The sequence below is a fragment of the Giraffa tippelskirchi genome, chromosome 3 (assembly GCF_054371585.1).
Source record: "Giraffa tippelskirchi isolate mGirTip1 chromosome 3, T2T-mGirTip1v1.2.pri, whole genome shotgun sequence".
NCBI lineage: Eukaryota > Metazoa > Chordata > Mammalia > Artiodactyla > Giraffidae > Giraffa > Giraffa tippelskirchi.
The window spans coordinates 143,015,111-143,034,242 of NC_137277.1; the positions used below are offsets into that span (position 1 = coordinate 143,015,111).

Sequence of the window (19,132 nt, forward strand, 5' to 3'; positions counted from 1 at the left end):
AAACAGTGGAAACAGTGTCAGACTTTATTTTTTGGGGCTCCAAAATCACTGCTGATGGTGATTGCAGCCATGAAATTGAAAGACACTTACTCCTTGGAAGGAAGGTTATGGCCAGCCTAGATAGCATATTGAAAAGCAGAGACATTACTTTGCCAACAAAAGTCCATCTAGTCAAGGCTATGGTTTTTCCAGTGGTCATGTATGGATGTGAGAGTTGGATGGTGAATAAAGCTGAGTGCCGCAGAATTGATGCTTTTGAACTGTGGTGTTAGAGAAGACTCTTGCGAGTCCCTTGGACTGCAAGGAGATCCAACCAGTCCATCCTAAAGGAGATCAATCCTGGGTGTTCACTGGAAGGACTGATGTTGAAGCTGAAACTCCAATACTTTGGCCACCTCATACGAAGAGTTGACTCATTGGAAAAGACCCTAATGCTGGGTAGGATCGGGGTCAGGAGGAGAAGGGGACGACAGAGGATGAGATGGTGGGATGGCATCACTGACTCGATGGACATGGGTTTGGGTAGACTCCGGGAGTTGGTGATGGACAGAGAGGCCTGGCGTGCTGCAATTCATGGGGTCACAAAGAGTCGGACACGCCTGAGCAACTGAACTGAACTGAACTATTCTGAAGAAATAAGAATATTAAAGTATTTATCTAGGAATAAAGGGCAGAGACATATCTAACTTTCCTGCAGATGGTACATGTTAACAGGAAGCAAATATAAGTAAAGGGCGTAGGGCTGTTCTTTATATTACTTTTATATTTGCCAACTTTTCTGTGAGTTTAAAATTATTTCCAAATGAAAAGCTAAAATAGATGAATTATGGTGTGCTGCTTTGGCATTTGAGATTTTTGGTTTGAATTTCAATTCATAAATGCCTGGACTTCCCATAGTTGTGACAACTATTGGAGAGACCTATGGATCTAAAAGAAAGGGAGTGACATTTTGCAAAAGGGCTTCTGCCTAGCTATCATGTGCAGAAATGCCCTCATCACCTACCTGGGAGTAACCTGCTCTCTCTGGGCCAAATCAATGAAAAAGTTTGTCATACAGCAGGTTTGGACTATTAAGGTCTGACTTAATTTTAAATACATGCTCCCCCTTTTTTTAATTACCACAGACTTTTGTTTAAGTTTATTCTTAATGCTTTCTTTTGATGTGTATTTAAAACATATTCCAACATCAAGAGTGTGGGCTTTTTAATGGCAAAAACTTACCAAGGTTCATAACCCCTCTTAAAAAGAAGTTCTTCCATTTTTAATTATGGTAAAACACTGAGAAACAATTTTAGGTCACAGACATTCACAGATAGAATTCTAATCATGAAAGCAGTGGGTGGCTTTCCTGCCTGCCTGGTGACGCTAAAATAAAAAAGACCCTTATGAGTCCCATCAATCAGGGAGTAAAATCATTTTGGCTCCATTATAGTTATATGGAGGAAATATTTTTATGTTTTAATTTAAAGATATGGCTTCAAATAGCAAAGGGCTCAGCTAATATCCTGAAACAGGATTCTCCAACCTTGCAGATTTGTATGGGGAATGGCTTGCAGCTGCCTTTCTAAATAGAAGGCTGCATAATTAATGATACCCCACTAGATCTCAGCTGAGCAGGAATGAGCCTAGTGGTAAGATTAAAATAAAATATTAATAAAATTGACTTCAGTACAGTCAATAATCAGTAATCAAAACCAACTGCACCACAGTGCATGAGGCCTATTTAATTTGCAGTTTTACTCAGCACACACATCCAGGACCACCGGGGGCCACTTGAGTTGCTTCACGGAGCTGAGGTAACAAGACTTAGCCATTACTAACAGGTTTTTTGCAGCTGCCAAAGAACTCAGGGTCAGAGATCGGGTCCATGAGGTAGGAGCGAATGATATTAGCCCGTAAACCTTTCGGTGCTTCATTGGTCATTTTCACTCCATTCTGCAGCACAGACACAGGGAAATTTGGAGATGGGTAACTTGTCAGCCAAATTCGGAAATCTGGATGAGTTGTTTCTAGGCTTAACTCCTGCAACAACAACAAAAAATCAGATACATAAGATACATAAAATGGAAGGAAAATCTGTGGATCATGTGGGCCAGAAGTGGGAGGAAACAGTTGTACAAAATAGGGCTTACTGCCACAATTTAAGGCAAAAGCCTTAAAATCTGATACTGCCACTGAACGGACATGTTTCACCGGGAAGGCCCAGCGGGTTGCCACTCTCCCTGATACAATTAAAACACATGACCGTAAAGTTTACAAAGGCATTACATAATTCAGAGTTGGCCACAACAAAGACTACATTCCCCAAAATCTTGTGTCTTCACTGCTGTTGCTGAAATATTTATAGAAATACTTCTCTGCCCCAGAGCCATATTAAGAATGACGTCTTCTTGCTGTGGCCAAGCTGTGAGAATAAGCCACACCCTCAGATAAATCAATATTAAGCCAAGTAGGGATGAACAAAAAAGGGGGAGACAGGCAGGAAGAACTGATGTATCCTGAAGCACTAAATCATATTATTAGCGACACTTGTTTACGGGGACAGTAAGGCCTGCTAGGAGGATGAAGGATGACAGAGAACTCATGACTGTTGCGAAGGCAGTATCAGGCCTTGGAATAATATCACGGGGCTTTCCCTCTCTCCTGTTCCACTAACTTCTCCCAGCTGTCCATGTTAGTCATATCTGTGCTTTTTAAATTGCAAATTTTTATCAGTAAAAAAAAAAAATTTGAGCACTCATGTGGTAAAGGGGTGGGTGGGGGGATTGGAAGGATGCTTAGGGACATATATTTTTAATGAACAGTGAAGGTACCATCCTTTCCTTCTACTGGCTGGCCTGTGCCTGGTGACTTAGGTAGCATGACTCATGGGACTTTGGGTCAATCTCACTATTCATTGGAGGCAGGTCTTGTCTCTTGGATTGACTCTCTAATGGGTATATGATATGATTCGACAGGTCAAGAGAACAGCCTAGAGACAGAGGAACTGTGAGGAAACAGGCACAAATATAAAGCCTCTAATATAAGGCCCAAAGCATGAGAAGATGTTAGTAAGGCAAAAAATACTAAAGAACAGTTTTTCAGATAGAAATAAGATTCATTATGGAGGCCTACATTCTTGAGAAAGCATGTTCTCCCAATGAAAGCGAAAGAAGGCCAAGTGGCTGGAGCACAGAAGTCAAGACAGAAATGCCTAAGAATCAGGCAATGCTCAGATGAATAAACCATGATGGGGGCATGAACACTGTCTTCACACAGTGGAAAGCGATGGAAAGGCTCTAAGCAGTGAAGTATTATTCATTCACAAGTTCAGTAATTATTCACTGATTATGTCCCATGAGCCAGGCATCAATTCAAAGTGTTAGAGGTAAACTAGGGAACAAAACAGTGCATACTTACATTCTAGTGAAAGATAGACAATGCAAAATGGTGACAAGTGGCATAAAGAACACCACAGTCTGCTCTTCAGTGTCAGGTGGATGTCTGGATAATGCAGGTTCTATCAGTTTAGTAGCCTGAGGGACTGTAGGTGAGGAGAGGGCTAGATTCATGGGTAATTATTTGGACACATTTTTCTCTGTTGAAACCAAGCTCCAGGTTTTCTGTTTACTCAGCTGAGCTACATGGGGTTTTCTTCCTGGAATCTCTGCTCACAAAGATAGGGAAGTACCATGAGCCACCACAAAAGGGTGGGAGGAGTGCTCTTCTGGTTTCAGATTCAGCCTTTGTGGCAGAGTGACAGGCTGTGTGGGTGAGAAGTGAGTTACAGAAAAGTTACATCCTGAAGCCTTTTGGTTTAGAGGGGCCACACGAATTTCCCCCTGAAAAGCCTTTTTCATTGTTTTTGGTCCACTGCTGTAAAAAGTAAATTGCTTTCTGTTTACCCTGTGGTTTATTCTTATCTTTGAAGCTGTGCCTCTGGACGAAGGATATTTCTGACCCATGGGATGAGAACTCGCCCTTAGTAGGAGGGATTAGGCAAGGCCTAGCCATGGGTTGTCCTCTAGTTCCCAATGTGAGCCCACCTCCCCTAAAATCCAGCCAGACCACTAAACCTGCAACCCGCAAATCGCAGGACAGGAGTGGAGTTACTTAGATGGTATGTGCATCACTAATTACACTGGGGGACCACCATCTCATCCAAGTAAGCTTGCATTTTTACCTCGCAAACTTTCTCGAGGGTTGGCATCCAAGAGGTGGCAAGGTGACAATTCTGAAGAACAACCCATGTGCCTTCTTTGACAGCTTTTTCTAACATCTTCATGGCTATGGGCCCTTGGCCTTGACCAAGAGATAAAGAGCTAAGTTTTGTTCCTCCATATCCCTGTATGAGAATAGTGAAGATGTCATTTAAAATCAAATTTTGAAGAAGAATCAATATTATCATCACAGGAAATGTTCATATTAAATACATTAAAATTTAATCATGCTGCATCCCTCAAAGCTCCCAAGCACACACAGCTCTAGAAACCTCTTCCTGATTAAGAAGCCAATAAACATACAACACAAGCCAGTTCATGAAGGAAAGAGTCATGGTAATAAATGAAACATCCTGTAGGGTCTTTGTTAGGAAAAAGTTAAACAGACTTTTAATATGAGGAGATGAACAAGCCCTGCTATCATGCAGCAACTCCTAAAATTCAAAGCTGAAAACTATGAATAAAGCGATGAACTTATTATCCCAGTCTCCTCCAGATCTTTGAATAATTATATCTTAACTAATTTGGCTACTGCATAAAGTTCAGGTAAAAATACCTATTAGCCTCTAATTTCCATTCAAGTTCATTTAAGGAAATCTGTGGGAATGTTTGCCTGGAATTCATTTCTCCTATATCCTGATTCATCTACATTTTTGGGAGATAGTGTCTGTGACGCCCAGTCTATTTCTAGAGCAATTACCATCTGAATGCCACAGTGGCAGAGTCCTTGAGTTATGGGAGCAGTAGAGGAGAATGCCCTGTCTGAATATCCACAGTTTATTGACACAAGCAGATAGAAGCAGCCGCAAACAATAGAGTTTTAAGGTACCTGATCATCAGCAAATTTTAGAAGGGCAGCCATGGGATCTGCTCCAGGAGAGAGTATGAATATCAGGGGTGCGCAGCAGTTACTATCTGCAAATGCCTTGGATAGATCAAATGGAGGTGGTTCAATGAATGCACGTCCCAATCTGTTGGTTATAAATTCTTGCAGCATTGGAATAACCTAGAAAGGGACAAGAATAGATTTGAAGGAATATTCAAAATCTGCCTAAAACCTTAAAAACTTCACATTCAAAGGTATTTTATAACAAAGAACTCTCCATGTGTATTTGTAAACATTTATGTATTTGTAAACATTGATCAAGAGTCAAAGGCACAGTTGTCTTTTAGATGGAAAGTATACATTATTTAAACAATAAAAGGTGGGTGGGGACACCAGAATTCAAAGGCATTTTTCTTCCTTTTAGTAAGTATTCAACATACCCTGGATGAAGAATATAAAAAACCTTAATTCTTTACTTATTTTTTAAGTAAAACTTGACTATGTTTCAAAGTCCACAACTCAAAAGTAGATTCTAGTGTGATTTATACAATCCTATGCCAAGAAAGATTGATGTAGCTGAAAAAAAACAAAGAAAAGGAAAAGCGCTGTGAAAGAGAAGGCATACTTTCAAAAAAGAGGCAAAACTATGTTGTATAAACTTTCTGATAACATGCTTGTGCATTTCCTGGGAACATGCTTAAGAAAGAAAAGAACTTTGGGGCTTGCGTGTCCCTTTCAGGCAGTGATGTGGAAGTAGACTTGTAGCAAGCAGTATGGCTGATGTACAGCTTTAGGTATGTCATTCCTTCTTTCTGATGAAGAGTCCACACCTGACATCTGTGGGCCAATGGCTCAGGTGTGAGCCAAGCAAGTAATAAGTATAAGTTTAATAAACCAGTATCCGTGTATCTAGCTTAACAAATTATGTAAAGATATCCAAGGAGAAGACTCTTGAGAGTCCCTTGGACTGCAAGGAGATCCAACCAGTCCATCCTAAAGGAAATCAGTCCTGAATATTCACAGGAATATTCAGGAAATCAGTCCTGTTAATGTTAGGAAGGACTGATGCTGAAGCTGAAGCTCCACTCCAAATACTTTGGCCTCCTGATGCAAAGAACTGACTCATTGGAAAAGACCTGATACTGGGAAACATTGAAGGCAGGAGGAGAAGGGGACGACAGAGGGTGAGATGGTTGGATGGCATCACCGACTAGATGGACATGAGTTTGAGCAAGCTCTGGAAGTTGGTGATGGACAGGGAAACCTGGCGTGCTACAGTCCATGGGGTCACAAAGAGTTGGACATAACTGAATGACTGAACTGAACTGATCTCACGAAGAGAAGTAATGAAGTGACAAGAACAAGGAGGATTTCTTTAAAGCTTCAGAATCACTCCAACTGGACACCTGCTCATATTCAAGGATAGAATTGCGTGTATACGCAATTCTATTCTAAACACCGATTCCACCATCCTGTAACTTTTCTGAACTTAAAGGGAATTTCAGGAGCAATTCACAGATACCAAGAACCTCAAAAATGTGGTCTTCTCTAAAGAAAGTTACAGATACCTCCAAACTTTAATAGTGAATTCTCAGAACATCTATTCACACAAGATTTGTAAGTAAAACATTAACAAGTCACAATACTTTAAAAACAGTGTTGGTCCTGATGTGAATATATCTGCAGGTATATGTGTGTATTGAGAAAGAGGGAGAGAGGGAAAGAGAGACTGAGTGTGTGAGAGTTGGGAGCCAAGAAACAGTGAAGGAATATCTTTACTTAAATGTTTTTAATGTCTCCACAATAGATTCATTCAAACATGGGGAGGTATGAATAACCAAGACATGGAACCAACCTAAATGTCCCTTGACAGATGAATGGATAAAGAAGATGTGGTACATGTCCACCTGAAACTATCACAACATTGTTAATCAGCTATGTTGTTGTTGTTGTTCAGTTGCTAAGTTGTGTCTGACTCTTTGCAACCCCATGAACTGTAGCACATCAGGCTTCTCTGTCCTTCACTATCTCCCTGAGTTTGCTCAAACTCATGTCCATTGAGTCAGTGATATCATCCAATCATCTTATCCTCTGTTGCCCTCTTCTCCTCTTGTCCTCAATTTCCCCAGCATCAGGGTCTTTTCCAATGAGTCAGCTCTTTGCATCAGGAGACCAAAGTATTGGAGCTTCAGCTTCAGCATCAGTCCTTCCAATGAATATTCAGGACTCATTTCCTTTATGATGGACTGGTTTGATCTTCTTGCAGTCCAATGGACTCTCAAGAGTCTTCTCCAACACCACAGTTTGAAAGCATCAATTCTTTGGCTCTCAGCTTCTTCATGGTCAAACTCTCACATTCATACATTACTGGAAAAACCATAGCTTTGACTATATGGACCTTTATCAGCAAAGTGATGCCTCTGCTTTTTAAACACTGTCTAGGTTTGACATAGCTATTCTTCCAAGGAGCAAGTGTCTTTTAATTTTATGGCTGCAGTCACCATCTGCATTGATTTTGGAGCCTGCCAAAATGAAATCTGATACTGTTTCCAAATTTCGCCCATCTGTTTGTCATGAAGTAGTAGGACCAGATGTGTTCCAACACAAAATTAAAACTTTTCAAAAAGATGTGGTACATATGCACAGTGGAATATTATTCAGCTATAAAAAAGAATGGAGTAATGCCATCTGCAGCAACATGGATGGAGCCAGAGATTATCACATTAAGTGAAGTCGGAGAAAGGCAAATATCATATGCTATCACTTACACGTGGATTCTAAAATACGATACAAATACACTTATTTACAAAACAGAAACAGACTCACAAACATACAAAACAATGTTATGGTTATCAAAGAGGAAAGGAAGTGAGGGAGGGATAAATTAGTTCTGGATTAGCTGATACACACTACAGTATATAAAATAGATAAACAACAAAATCCTACTCTATACCACAGGGAACTATACTCAATATCCTACAATAAACCATAATGAAAAAGATTCTGAAAATGAACATATATATATGTATAACTGAATCACTTTGGTGTACACCAAAAATTAATGCAATACTCTAAGTCAACTGTACATTGATAAAAAATTAAAAACTACGGAAAGGTATAGAAGAGTAATAACTAATGTGTAAATGTCACAGTGGCATGGATATACCTAAGGAGATTACTCATATATTGTTCCTGTACAGTAAATATCTACTGAGTGAATAAATAAATTAGGATTGTTCTCTTTTAGGAAGGTGGGACTCTAATTATAGAAATTCTAAATAAATATTACTGAACAATAAATTCACCTATGCATAAAGTTTTATTTCCAGGGAAATTAAGTTTCAGATATTTTGAATGGGAACAGATATCAAGCTGATGGTAGAAAACTGAAAATATCCTCACTGCTTGTCTCAGATCTTGTCCTTGGCCTTTCCCTATCATTCTTTTCCTATGGTTGTCTTTTCTCCCTAGGTTAAGAACAATAACAATTAACAAAGAAAAACAAAACAGTTTTTAATAACCACTCTTCTCTCAAGGCTAACCTTTTCACTAAATTATAATTTTACAAACAAATTGAAAGCACATGGCTTTTAAGTATATGGTTTCACTTTAGGAAGTTTGAGCTCTGAGTGGTTCAGGCCAGGGTCATTCATTGCATTTGTGCAAACACAGCAGATGGGAAGTGAGTCTTCTGGTAGTACAGGAGGACCCAGTTAGGGGTGCTCACATGATAATTTTCATTGTTTCATTTTTAATATTAAAACTGAATAAGATCATAGAAACTGTGAACTTGTGGACACAGTGGGGGAAGGAAAGGGTGGGACGAATCGAGAGAGTAGCATTGACATATATACACTGCTGCTGCTGCTGCTGCTGCTGCTGCTGCTAAGTCGCTTCAGTCGTGTCCGACTCTGTGTGACCCCATAGACAGCAGCCCACCAGGCTTCCCCGTCCCCGGGATTCTCCAGGCAAGAACACTGGAGTGGGTTGCCATTTCCTTCTCCAATGCATGAAAGTACTACCATGTGTAAAACAGATAGCTAGTGGGGAGCTGCTGTATAACACAGAGAATTCAGATTGGTGTTCTGTGATGACCTAGAGGGGTGGGACAGCGGGCAGAGAGGCTCAAGATAGGGGGAATATATTATACTAATGGCTGACTCATGCTGTTGTACAGCAGAAACCAACACAACATTGTAAAGCAGTTGTGTGTGTGTGTGTGTGTGTGTACGTGTGTGAGTCGTTCAATCGTGTTCAGCTCTTTGTGATCCCATGAACTGTAGCCTGCCAGGCTCTTCTGTCCATGGAATTTTCTCCTCCAATTAAAAAAATTAAAACACAGTAGTCAACACAAAAATTAAAAAAAAAAAACAACTGAACTGAGACCAGCTTATTCCCAAGACCAAACAGTAACTTCTGAGGTAAATGAAACTGCAAGCTATTCAGTTTGGAAGGTGATGGAATTGGGTTTGCTTCTGCAATCTGATTATGCAAGCATAAGAACTATAAAATGAAATCTGTCAGGAACAAGAATTATAGACTAATTTAGGCCTCCATCATCCCAAAGGCAGAAAAGAAGTTTGTGGTCTTCTATGTATGTTTTTCTGTGTCTTGCAAGTTCCTACAGGATTTATCTGAGATTAGAGAAACATATTAGCTTATATTTGACAAGTTTCTTATTGAAAGCTGTTTAATTTGCTTTTTGTTTACAGTCCAGAAGGAGAAAACTGTGGCCAGAAGCTCTTCATTTCGTAAATGGGCTCAAAACTTTCCATACCTCAGTATTTATACATCTGATATGCTTTTGTCAATAAAACACTATAAACTATTGAAATCCAAGGAAAGTGCAAACATTTCATTTTTCCTACTGGTGGCTTAGTGAACATCTTTTACATTTTTCCAAACTACAGCATGAGAGAACCTAGCATTTGTGGCTTCTTACTGTGGGATGGAGTCAGTTTTGAAAGGAGAGCAGTGGAAAGGAGACAGAAAAAAACTGTGGTGACAAATAATATATACTGTATATTAGAGATCAAACAATCACTGACTTTCCTAGTGGAGATATATATCTCATGGCTTAGAGACAGCAAAGAAATAAAATCTATTTATGTAGTACTAGCCTAATTGTTAGCCTTATATAGCACTGTTCCTTTCTCTGGCATGCTAATACCATTTTGCTTTGGAAAATTATTCTTTTCAAGGCATAATACTGTAGTCATATATCATTTTTTAATACACAGGTTCCAAAATCAACAATTTATGACTAGGAATTAAAGTACCTGGTAACAACAAGGTTGAAGGGTGTGAGGTTGCAAGTAATAAAAGAGCATACTAATAATTATTTCTATATTAAGGATTACAGGTGTGATGGTATAGATAATGGTAACTAGTTTCTTCACCATCTGACCCATGAAAGATGTCCAAAAAGTGCTAGTCACTCAGTCATGTCTGACTCTTTGTGACCCCATGAACAGTAGCCCTCTATGCACCTCTGTCCATGGGATTTCCCAGGCAAGAATACTGCAGTGGGTAGCCATTCCCTTCTCCAGGAGATCTTCCCAACCCAGGGATCGAACCCAGGTCTCTTGCATTGCAGGTGGGTTCTTTATCACCTGAGCCACCAGGGAAATCTGATAATTATTTATATATTAAGGATTACAGGTGTGATAGTATAGATAATGGTAACTAATTAATTACTTAGGATAAATTAAACTATACTATAGTAGCAAACAACTTCAAGATTTCAGTTGTTTAACACAACAAAAGTTTACTGTCCCAGAAAAGTCATCTGAGTGTCCAAGCAACAAACTCTCCCTGCTCTGACACTAGCCTGTTTATGGCACTTAAATATCAACATGTGATTCCACAATTTTGATGGCAAGAGGAATACTCTAGAGAATCTCACAATGATAGCTAAATGCTTCCACCTTTACACTTTTGCTCACATTTTACTGGTCAAAACAAGGTTAATGGCCACAATGTCCCCACCTCGAGTATACACAGGAGAGAACCAGGAACACTGGTGAGAAGTATTAATGTCTACACTCTTCCACATATGCAAAGAAAACTCTAGAGGAGATATGGAAACATATAAGAAAAAGTTATAACACACAGTGCTAAAGCATTCTGCAGAGGAGCTAAGAGAAGTAGGACTGTAAGTTTAACCTCAAATGATTGAAAAAATGAACAAAAGTCCTTCAGCTTGAATATCTAAATTTCCCAGCTCCCTCATACTCACTTGAAAAAGAGAGTGACTATGGAAAATAATATTTGATCTATTTGGTAGCTCAATGTATTTTCAGATTAAAATGTCAAATTTTAAAAAAACAAACTGGGGAAAAGATATTTATAGATGAAACTGCTGCAGTTAGGAAACAGCTCATTAATCACTTTTAACTAAACAATATAGAACATGATCAGAAACTTCTCTGTCAAATATTATGGGGAGAAGGTTAACGGTACACACAGAGCCATTTAGTGTAGCAGTTTTTTATCTTAGAAAACAAAGTAAAAAAATATTTGAAAATTAAAAAAAAATGTTTCAAAGGAAGATGCCATATTAGAACAAGAGTTTGAACTATTTCATATTCTTTCATATCTAATATTTGCAGTGAAAACTTCTGAGGCTTAACGCTAATAGTTTCAGTGGAGATTCACTTTTAAAAGGGCCCCCAAGCTGCAGTTTAATAATTATCTTCAACAATGGGAACTATTTCCAGCATCTAAGAGCTGGGCAGCACTATGACATTCAGGGACTCTCGGCACATTGTGGACCCCTTCTTCCATCAATAAATAGAAAAAAATGTATTTTTCAACTGTTTTTGTTTAATTAAACTATAACAGACTGGTTTATTTTCTCATTTTAAAAGAAATTAAAGCACTTTCATGAACCTCTAAGAGTATCATGGACCTGAGGCCTTACGCTTAATGGATACTTTGGCCCTGGCTAAGGCCATACTGCCAATCCAAGCAAAAACGACATGTGTTCATTTAACAGATCCTGACTTACAGAGGAAAGAATGCCTCTATCTTGTATTATCACTGATGTGTAGAAAATTAAAAAAAAAAATAAACACTGTCTTCTTCATTACAAGTGATGCTTTTTCTATTGCTGTTAGAATGGAAGTATTATCTTATATCCTTAGTAATTCAAATTGTGAATAGAGTAAATTTTAAAGTAATTATGTATACTTTTACTCGAGTAGTAACACTGGACAATTAGAATATATTTTCAGTTTTTCTTCCAACATTCCCAATGTCTACAGTTCCTCAGAGTTATGTGGCTATCTCTGTGGATATGCATCTTTACACTTAAGTGAATAGTTTGTTTTTTAAATAGAATTTAATAATACAAATGAGGATATAAATGAGTACTCTCATTTGTTGATATGACAGGTCAGCTGATTCACTGGTTACATAATTTATTACTTAAAGAAATGAAAATTAATAGTGTTGACATTTTCCTTTGTGGTGAGCGATGATGAACATCTTAAAAACAATATTCTACTAGCTTTCCAAAAGTCAATACAGAACTATGTACAGGGTAGCATTCAAGAAACCAGAAGGTGTAGTGAATCAGCTTCATGCAAACAACATTGACCAATTTCATCAAAACAGTAAGAATAAAAATGTAAACGAAGTAGATTGTTCATTCCCTTCTCCAGGGATAAAAGGAAGAGCTGTAACATAAATAAACTATTACATATAATCTGGTAAGATACTAATTTAGTGCAGTTTTAATAAATATACACTTTTTGAAAAATGGCTTCATTAGAGGGAATTGGGGTTATTTACTGCAGGCTCCTTTACCTCCCCACCCCCAATGGTTACATAAGGAAACACGTTTGGCTGGCATGAGGAGCTAGGAGGGACTGGAATTCACTGAACTGCTTTCAAAGACAGCATTTACCTTGTCCGGCCTCAGGCAACGAATGATAAGCATCCTTTGAAACTCACTCGTTTTATCTTGCCAATCATCAGGAAAAACCTCATGATGTGGTTCCTAAAGAGATAGTGGATATAATTCAATATTATTTGGAAGACTTAAAAAAAAGACCCCAAAACCCAGTATTTTGACTTTTAAATCGAGTTTAAAGAAAACATATAATGATTAAATGAAATTAAGAATGCTAATGAAAATTTTATTAGGTTGAGGCAAAGCTATGAAATAAGAAATAAAAATTTAACTGTCACATAAAATCAAAACTAAGACATGAATAAGTAGGTTAGTATCAATATGAACGTTAATCAATAGCACAAATGTTTCCTGTCACTACAATAAATGTGCATTAGGAGATTTTTTCCCATTATTTCTCCAAAGGCATTTCAAAAACCTGCCAACTAACTACTCTCATTATCTACTTAGAATAATAAACATTTATTGCAAACAAAGAAAGCTATATATTACTTCTTATTTTGATAAATTTTTGATATCTTTTTAAGAAAGGAATATTTGAGAATGTGTATAGTAAAGAACGGGCTTCCCAGGTGGCACAGTGGTACAGAATCTGCCTGCCATTACAAGAGACTCAAGAGACTAGGGTTGGCTCCCTGGGTTAGGAAGATTGCTTTGAGTAGGAAATGGCAACTTGTTCCAGTATGAACCTGGCAGGCTACAGTCCACGAGGTCGGAGAGCTGGATGCGACTGAGCGCATGCGCATTCCTCCCCCTTCGCCCCTACACACACTATGTCAAAAAAAAGCCAAAGAATGTTATTAAAAATATGCAAGAAGAGACGTGTCAAGATCCCAGGAGGAGGAATAAACATGGGAAAAGAAGACACTTGCATCTTTGAAACAGCTGGGAAGGCTTTGGGTATCTCAGGTCAGAAATCTCCATGCTTCAGCATAGGGAATTTTCTATTTAAACTAGACTCAACTACATACTGGAGAAGGCAATGGCACCCCACTCCAGTACTCTTGCCTGGAAAATCCCATGGACGGAGGAGCCTGGTGGGCTGCAGTCCATGGGGTCGTTAAGAGTCGGACACGACTGAGTGACTTCACTTTCGCTTTTCACTTTCATGCACTGGAGAAGGAAATGGCAACCCACTCCAGTGTTCTTGCCTGGAGAATCCCAGGGACTGGGGAGCCTGGTGGGCTGCCGTCTATGGGGTCGCACAGAGTTGGACACGACTGAAGCGACTTAGCAGCAGCAGCAGCAGCAACTACATACAAAAACATATTTGCCTCTGGAAAAAGTATTTTTATTACTAACAAGGGTCAATCCAAAAGAGATCCAAACCAAAATATTTAAATTCATGTGCAGACACACTCTATATGTATAGTACAATGAACAGGTCACCAAAGTGTTCTCCAGGCATCCTGCTTTTTCTTCCTTCCAACCCCTACCCCAAACAGTGCTGTTGCATATTAAGCCCAAGGAAAGCAAAATGTCAAAAAAGTAGAAACACTAGAAAAAATTAACTGGGAATCACAATATTAGCCCTTGTGCTAAGGAAAAAGTGAAGGAAGGCAACAATTTGTATATATTCTAGAAGGGAAACTGAGTATCACAGTATATGTTAGCTACAGTAATCTCCAACTAGCAAGATCAGGTCTCATGAAAATTATTTGAGAAGTATTAGCTTTTCCCTCACGTCAAATGACAAAAATATTTATTAGTTTGTGCCCGTGTTCAGAAAATCTAAACAAAACCTGTTCTATAAAATTTTAAGTCATCTGCCATTATGACTGACAAAGTCTAAGTTGATAATAAAAACCTGGCATGGAAATCCAAAAAGAGTACTTTTAAAGACCATGCAACCTTTTTGCATCTTCACTGATTTCAGGGAATTTGAAGAGAAGTGCAAACAGAACCAATCAGAAAGTGGGGATAGCATAATCGAAACATTAATATTTGACCAGCTGTTTAATGCTTACTTACAGACAAGAATAAATTATTTGACATTATTTTCTCCATTTAAAAACTTTGAAATAAGCAAGAGAGTTAAAAACATACCAAACTGTCATATACTTTTTTCCATCCATCCTTTAAGCGCATAAACTCCCTTCGAATGTTTTTGAAGGCAGGCAAATCGTCCAGTCGACATATTTCATCCCAAGATTTTTGAGGAAGCCATGTACAAGGGTTGGTATGAGGATTATCCAGGCCAATGCCACCAGTTAGCAGAAATCTCCACTCAGCTTTATTAATCTTTGGAAAACAAAGTAGCATGAAGAGTCAGAAATGAGTTCATCATATACATAGGTAACTTACAACCATTTAAAAAAACTGACTGATTTTCAAGTCTCAAATATCCCCCCATAAAATTCTAGTTATTGGTATAGGTCAGTATTGATTCATAAGAAATCACTGTATTCATTACAACCAGTTTCCAAAATAGTTTCATTTTAAAGAGCTACTTGTTGATAATTTTTCTCCAGAATTTCTGATCTAAACATGGAAATCTGAATTTTATTCTTTTTTAATATATGCCTTCCAAAATGACTGCTAAGAGTTTTATTGGCTGTAAAAGTTGTAGGAAGACAGAAAGCCATGTATCTGCCATGTTTTCAACTATTTTCTATAAAATATAATGAGTTACTGCTATGAAATTTTTGCAAGAAATACTAAAATAAATTTGTTTCCTCAGAATTCAACTAATATATCACCATATGAAATTAATAAAGCTTAAACACATAAGTGTATAAAATGATGAATTTACACACCTCTTTTCCATTCTTAAAGTGCTTCCCATATTTTAAGTAAATAGATTGGATCATATCTAAAATTAATGAATGGTGTTGTTAAGCCCAATGGTTAGATTCGACAAACTTACAAAAGTTCCTAAAAACATTACCATTTATACTATTACTTGGGGTATATATATCAATACATTTAGTAAGTTTATATGCATCCTTATATATGAGATTCTGATAGAAACTTTTTTAAGCTAAAACATACAAAAATTTAAGTAGTAATAGTTACACAATGAACTCTGCTTAATTTATTTTTCACCTCTGTGAAATTCAGTCTAGTTGTGATATCTTGCCTTCACTATAATAATTGCTAACTATTAACAATCCTTTTATATATATTCCCACACAAATTCATAAATTAATGAATTCACATTAATATTTTCTCCCCATAAATTAAAACAGTACTGACCAATCGTTCATGTATCAGCAGATTTACAGTTAGACAAAAGGAAAAAAGTAGTTTATCCTTTTCAAAAAGGGATCGGCAGATGTTAACATAAAGGGAATAAGTGAAGTGATCCTTGAGAATTTGAAGCCTAAGGGTCAACAGAAAGAAAAGTAAATAAATAAAAATGCATTATCCTCTCAAAGAATGCTCTTGGGAAGACCTATTATAAACCATTTAGATGTGTGTTCTCCTAATAAACTTTCTGGTCAATTACTCCCAAAACAAATCAAGGATTCTCATTAACTGGGGGCACCAATTTGAGAGTTACACAATGTAGGAACACTTCAGTAGAACTGCATTTTTACCATCAACTGACTTTTTTTTTACAAAACTTAATCTTCCTTTTCGAAAAAAGGTCAATGCATGGTATATTAATCTATTACATTTAACAGTTTCTGGACTATTTAAAACTATAAAACATTTCTTGGGGTAAAACTGGATTTCCTTATTTCATAAACTTTTACATATGTTCTATATATTATTATAAATGAACAGACTAAAGTTAATATAAATTAAGTTTAGAAGTGGGCTACTCTGTTTATAAATCCATAAAAGCTGGACTAATCACAAAACTTGATAAACTACATTTTTATTTACCACATAGACAAGTCACAGAAATATGAATAATCACAATATTTGCAACTAACAACTTCCTAGTAAATGTTAACATGTGTGATTGGTATTCATAGTAAACCTTAACATGAGAAAAATTATTATTTTCAATGCTGATGTGTTGCAAGGTATTCATGCTCCCTCTGATGAATTTATTCATTTGAATAACCTTACAGAAAAGGAATTTATATCAGGAGTCTGAAAGAAGTGAACACATTTGTCCTAATTTTGGATTTAGCCAAAGGAAATAATCAATGATGGTGACATTTATATTTACTGCAGTGTTATTAATAATACAAAAGCTGGAGACTACTTGCAAATCTTACAATAAGAAAATTATTAAGAAAATTATGGTGCATTCATTAAAAGTATATTGTACAGCTGCTAAAAATTATATTTCAAAAGTATTTAATAACATGGGAAAATTATCTTGACAGAAGTAGAAGGGAAAGAAAAAATTCTGTCTGCACACAGGCATGTGTGATCTTGCATGTACTTTTGAGAGCAAGAGAGAGAGAGAGATTGATTTCAGTATGGTTCCTGTAACAAAGCTATATTCTAGTTAGATTTTTGTTTCTGTATTTTTTTGCTACAGTTATTTATTTTGCCATAATAAATTCTAATGCATTAAAATTTTATAAAGACAGATGATTCCAATTATTATGGTTATTTCATAGTATATACATAGTATTTATATATTTAATTATAACATGTTTGGTATTATTAAATAATAATTATTATGAATAGTAACTATCAGAAGACAAAAAAATAGATATTTTTATCTCTCATGAAAGAAAATTAGAAATAATTTTAGACCAATATTAAGATTCTCCAACAATTTAGTAGTCTACTGTTAATAGTCATATCCTTTCTATGCTTTTGTTATAGCTATAAACTAATCAGTGCCCAGAGACCACAGGTTAGCTAATTTTTTTTTCTCCAGCTTTATTGAGGTATGATTGACAAGTAAAAATTGTACATATTTAACCGATTATCTGATGTTTATCAATGATTGACAAATAAAAAAATGATTTCTATGAGAATTCTAATTTCTGAATGAGATCTTGCTTCCTCTTGCTTTTTACTTAAAAAAAAAGGAAGATTAAACAAGATGACTAGTAGAGTCTCCCTTGTGGTAGCCATTTTGGAACTCTATTTGGCAATATTTATTAAAATGGAACATATACACACTCTGTTATGATCAATTCCACTCCTGGATATGTACTTACCAGATAAATGTACATACAAAAGCCACATACAAGAGTGTACAAGACAGCAAAAATTCATAACAGCTCCAAACTGGAAGCTACCCAAATGTCCTCAGCAGTAGAATGAATGAAAAATTTGTGGTATATGACATAGTATAGTGATATAGTGGTATAGAAAGGACAAATAAAAACAAGAGGCCCAATCTTTTTACACTGAAAATGTTAAGAAGGATTTCCCTCTCCTCTTTTTCCTTACAGCATTTACTTTTGAAAGTTTAAAATTATAAGTACCTTCTCTTTGAAATATAGGTAGGCTTTTTGTCAACTTTACGACCCAGGAATGTCCCTTCTGAAGATCTGAGAGCCATTTTCACGGGCTAACTTCATGGGCACCTGACTCTGAGCTGCCAAACTACATTCTCTCATAAAGATAAGACATTCGTTTTTTGTCTGGATGAAGCCAGCTTGCTAAAGTCAGGAAAGTTAGATTTCTGTCTTTGTACTCTCTTAGCGGACTGCTGTTGGTGCTGCAGATCACATTCTAATTTAATATTTATTCAATAAAAACTGTTTTCTTTCCCAACTACTTTGTGGAGGAATTTTCTGGGTTGGGAGAAGATTTGCTTTTACACTTCCCCAACAATGCAGGAGCATAGGGAATGTGCCCATATTTAACAATGAAAGTGAATAAACCACTTCTTTGCACTGTGCAAAACAATATAAATTTCACAAACACAATGTTAAGTGCAAGATGTCAGATAAAAAAGAGCACAGACCATGTAATTCCATTTAAATAGCGTTCTAAATTAGGCAACACTCATCCCTAGCATTGAAAGTCAGGACAGTGATTACCTTGGAGGATGTTGGTTATAGTGACAAGAAGGGGACACGGAGTGGTTTCTAGGCCATTAGTAATGTCCTATGTCTTGACCTGGGTGTTAGTTACACAGGTGTGCTCACATAAAATTTTATTTTGCAAATGCTTCTGATTTCTGCATGTTTCTGTAGGTACAGTAATAACTTCAAAGTTTTCAAATGTATTTTTTAAATATTTACTCTTTGGTTCCAGAATTATATTTTTAAGATCATTGTAGTCATAAGTATGATTTTCATTGTTTCTAAATGAAAGGATTTTAAC

The 19,132-nt window shown here is 36.9% G+C and overlaps 1 protein-coding gene across 1 annotated transcript in view; it reads right to left on the reverse strand.

Moving 5' to 3' along the window:
* DNAH7 (dynein axonemal heavy chain 7) overlaps positions 1–19,132 on the reverse strand; it is a 244,722-nt gene that overhangs the window by 34,310 nt on the left and 191,280 nt on the right. The window contains exons 52-57 of the mRNA XM_081581429.1: positions 16,136–16,262; positions 14,987–15,181; positions 12,935–13,027; positions 5,029–5,205; positions 4,163–4,324; positions 1,822–2,022 (exon numbers count right to left, since the gene is read on the reverse strand). Of these exons, the coding sequence (XP_081437555.1) occupies positions 1,822–2,022; positions 4,163–4,324; positions 5,029–5,205; positions 12,935–13,027; positions 14,987–15,181; positions 16,136–16,262 (955 nt within the window). The remainder of the gene's footprint in view (positions 1–1,821; positions 2,023–4,162; positions 4,325–5,028; positions 5,206–12,934; positions 13,028–14,986; positions 15,182–16,135; positions 16,263–19,132) is intronic.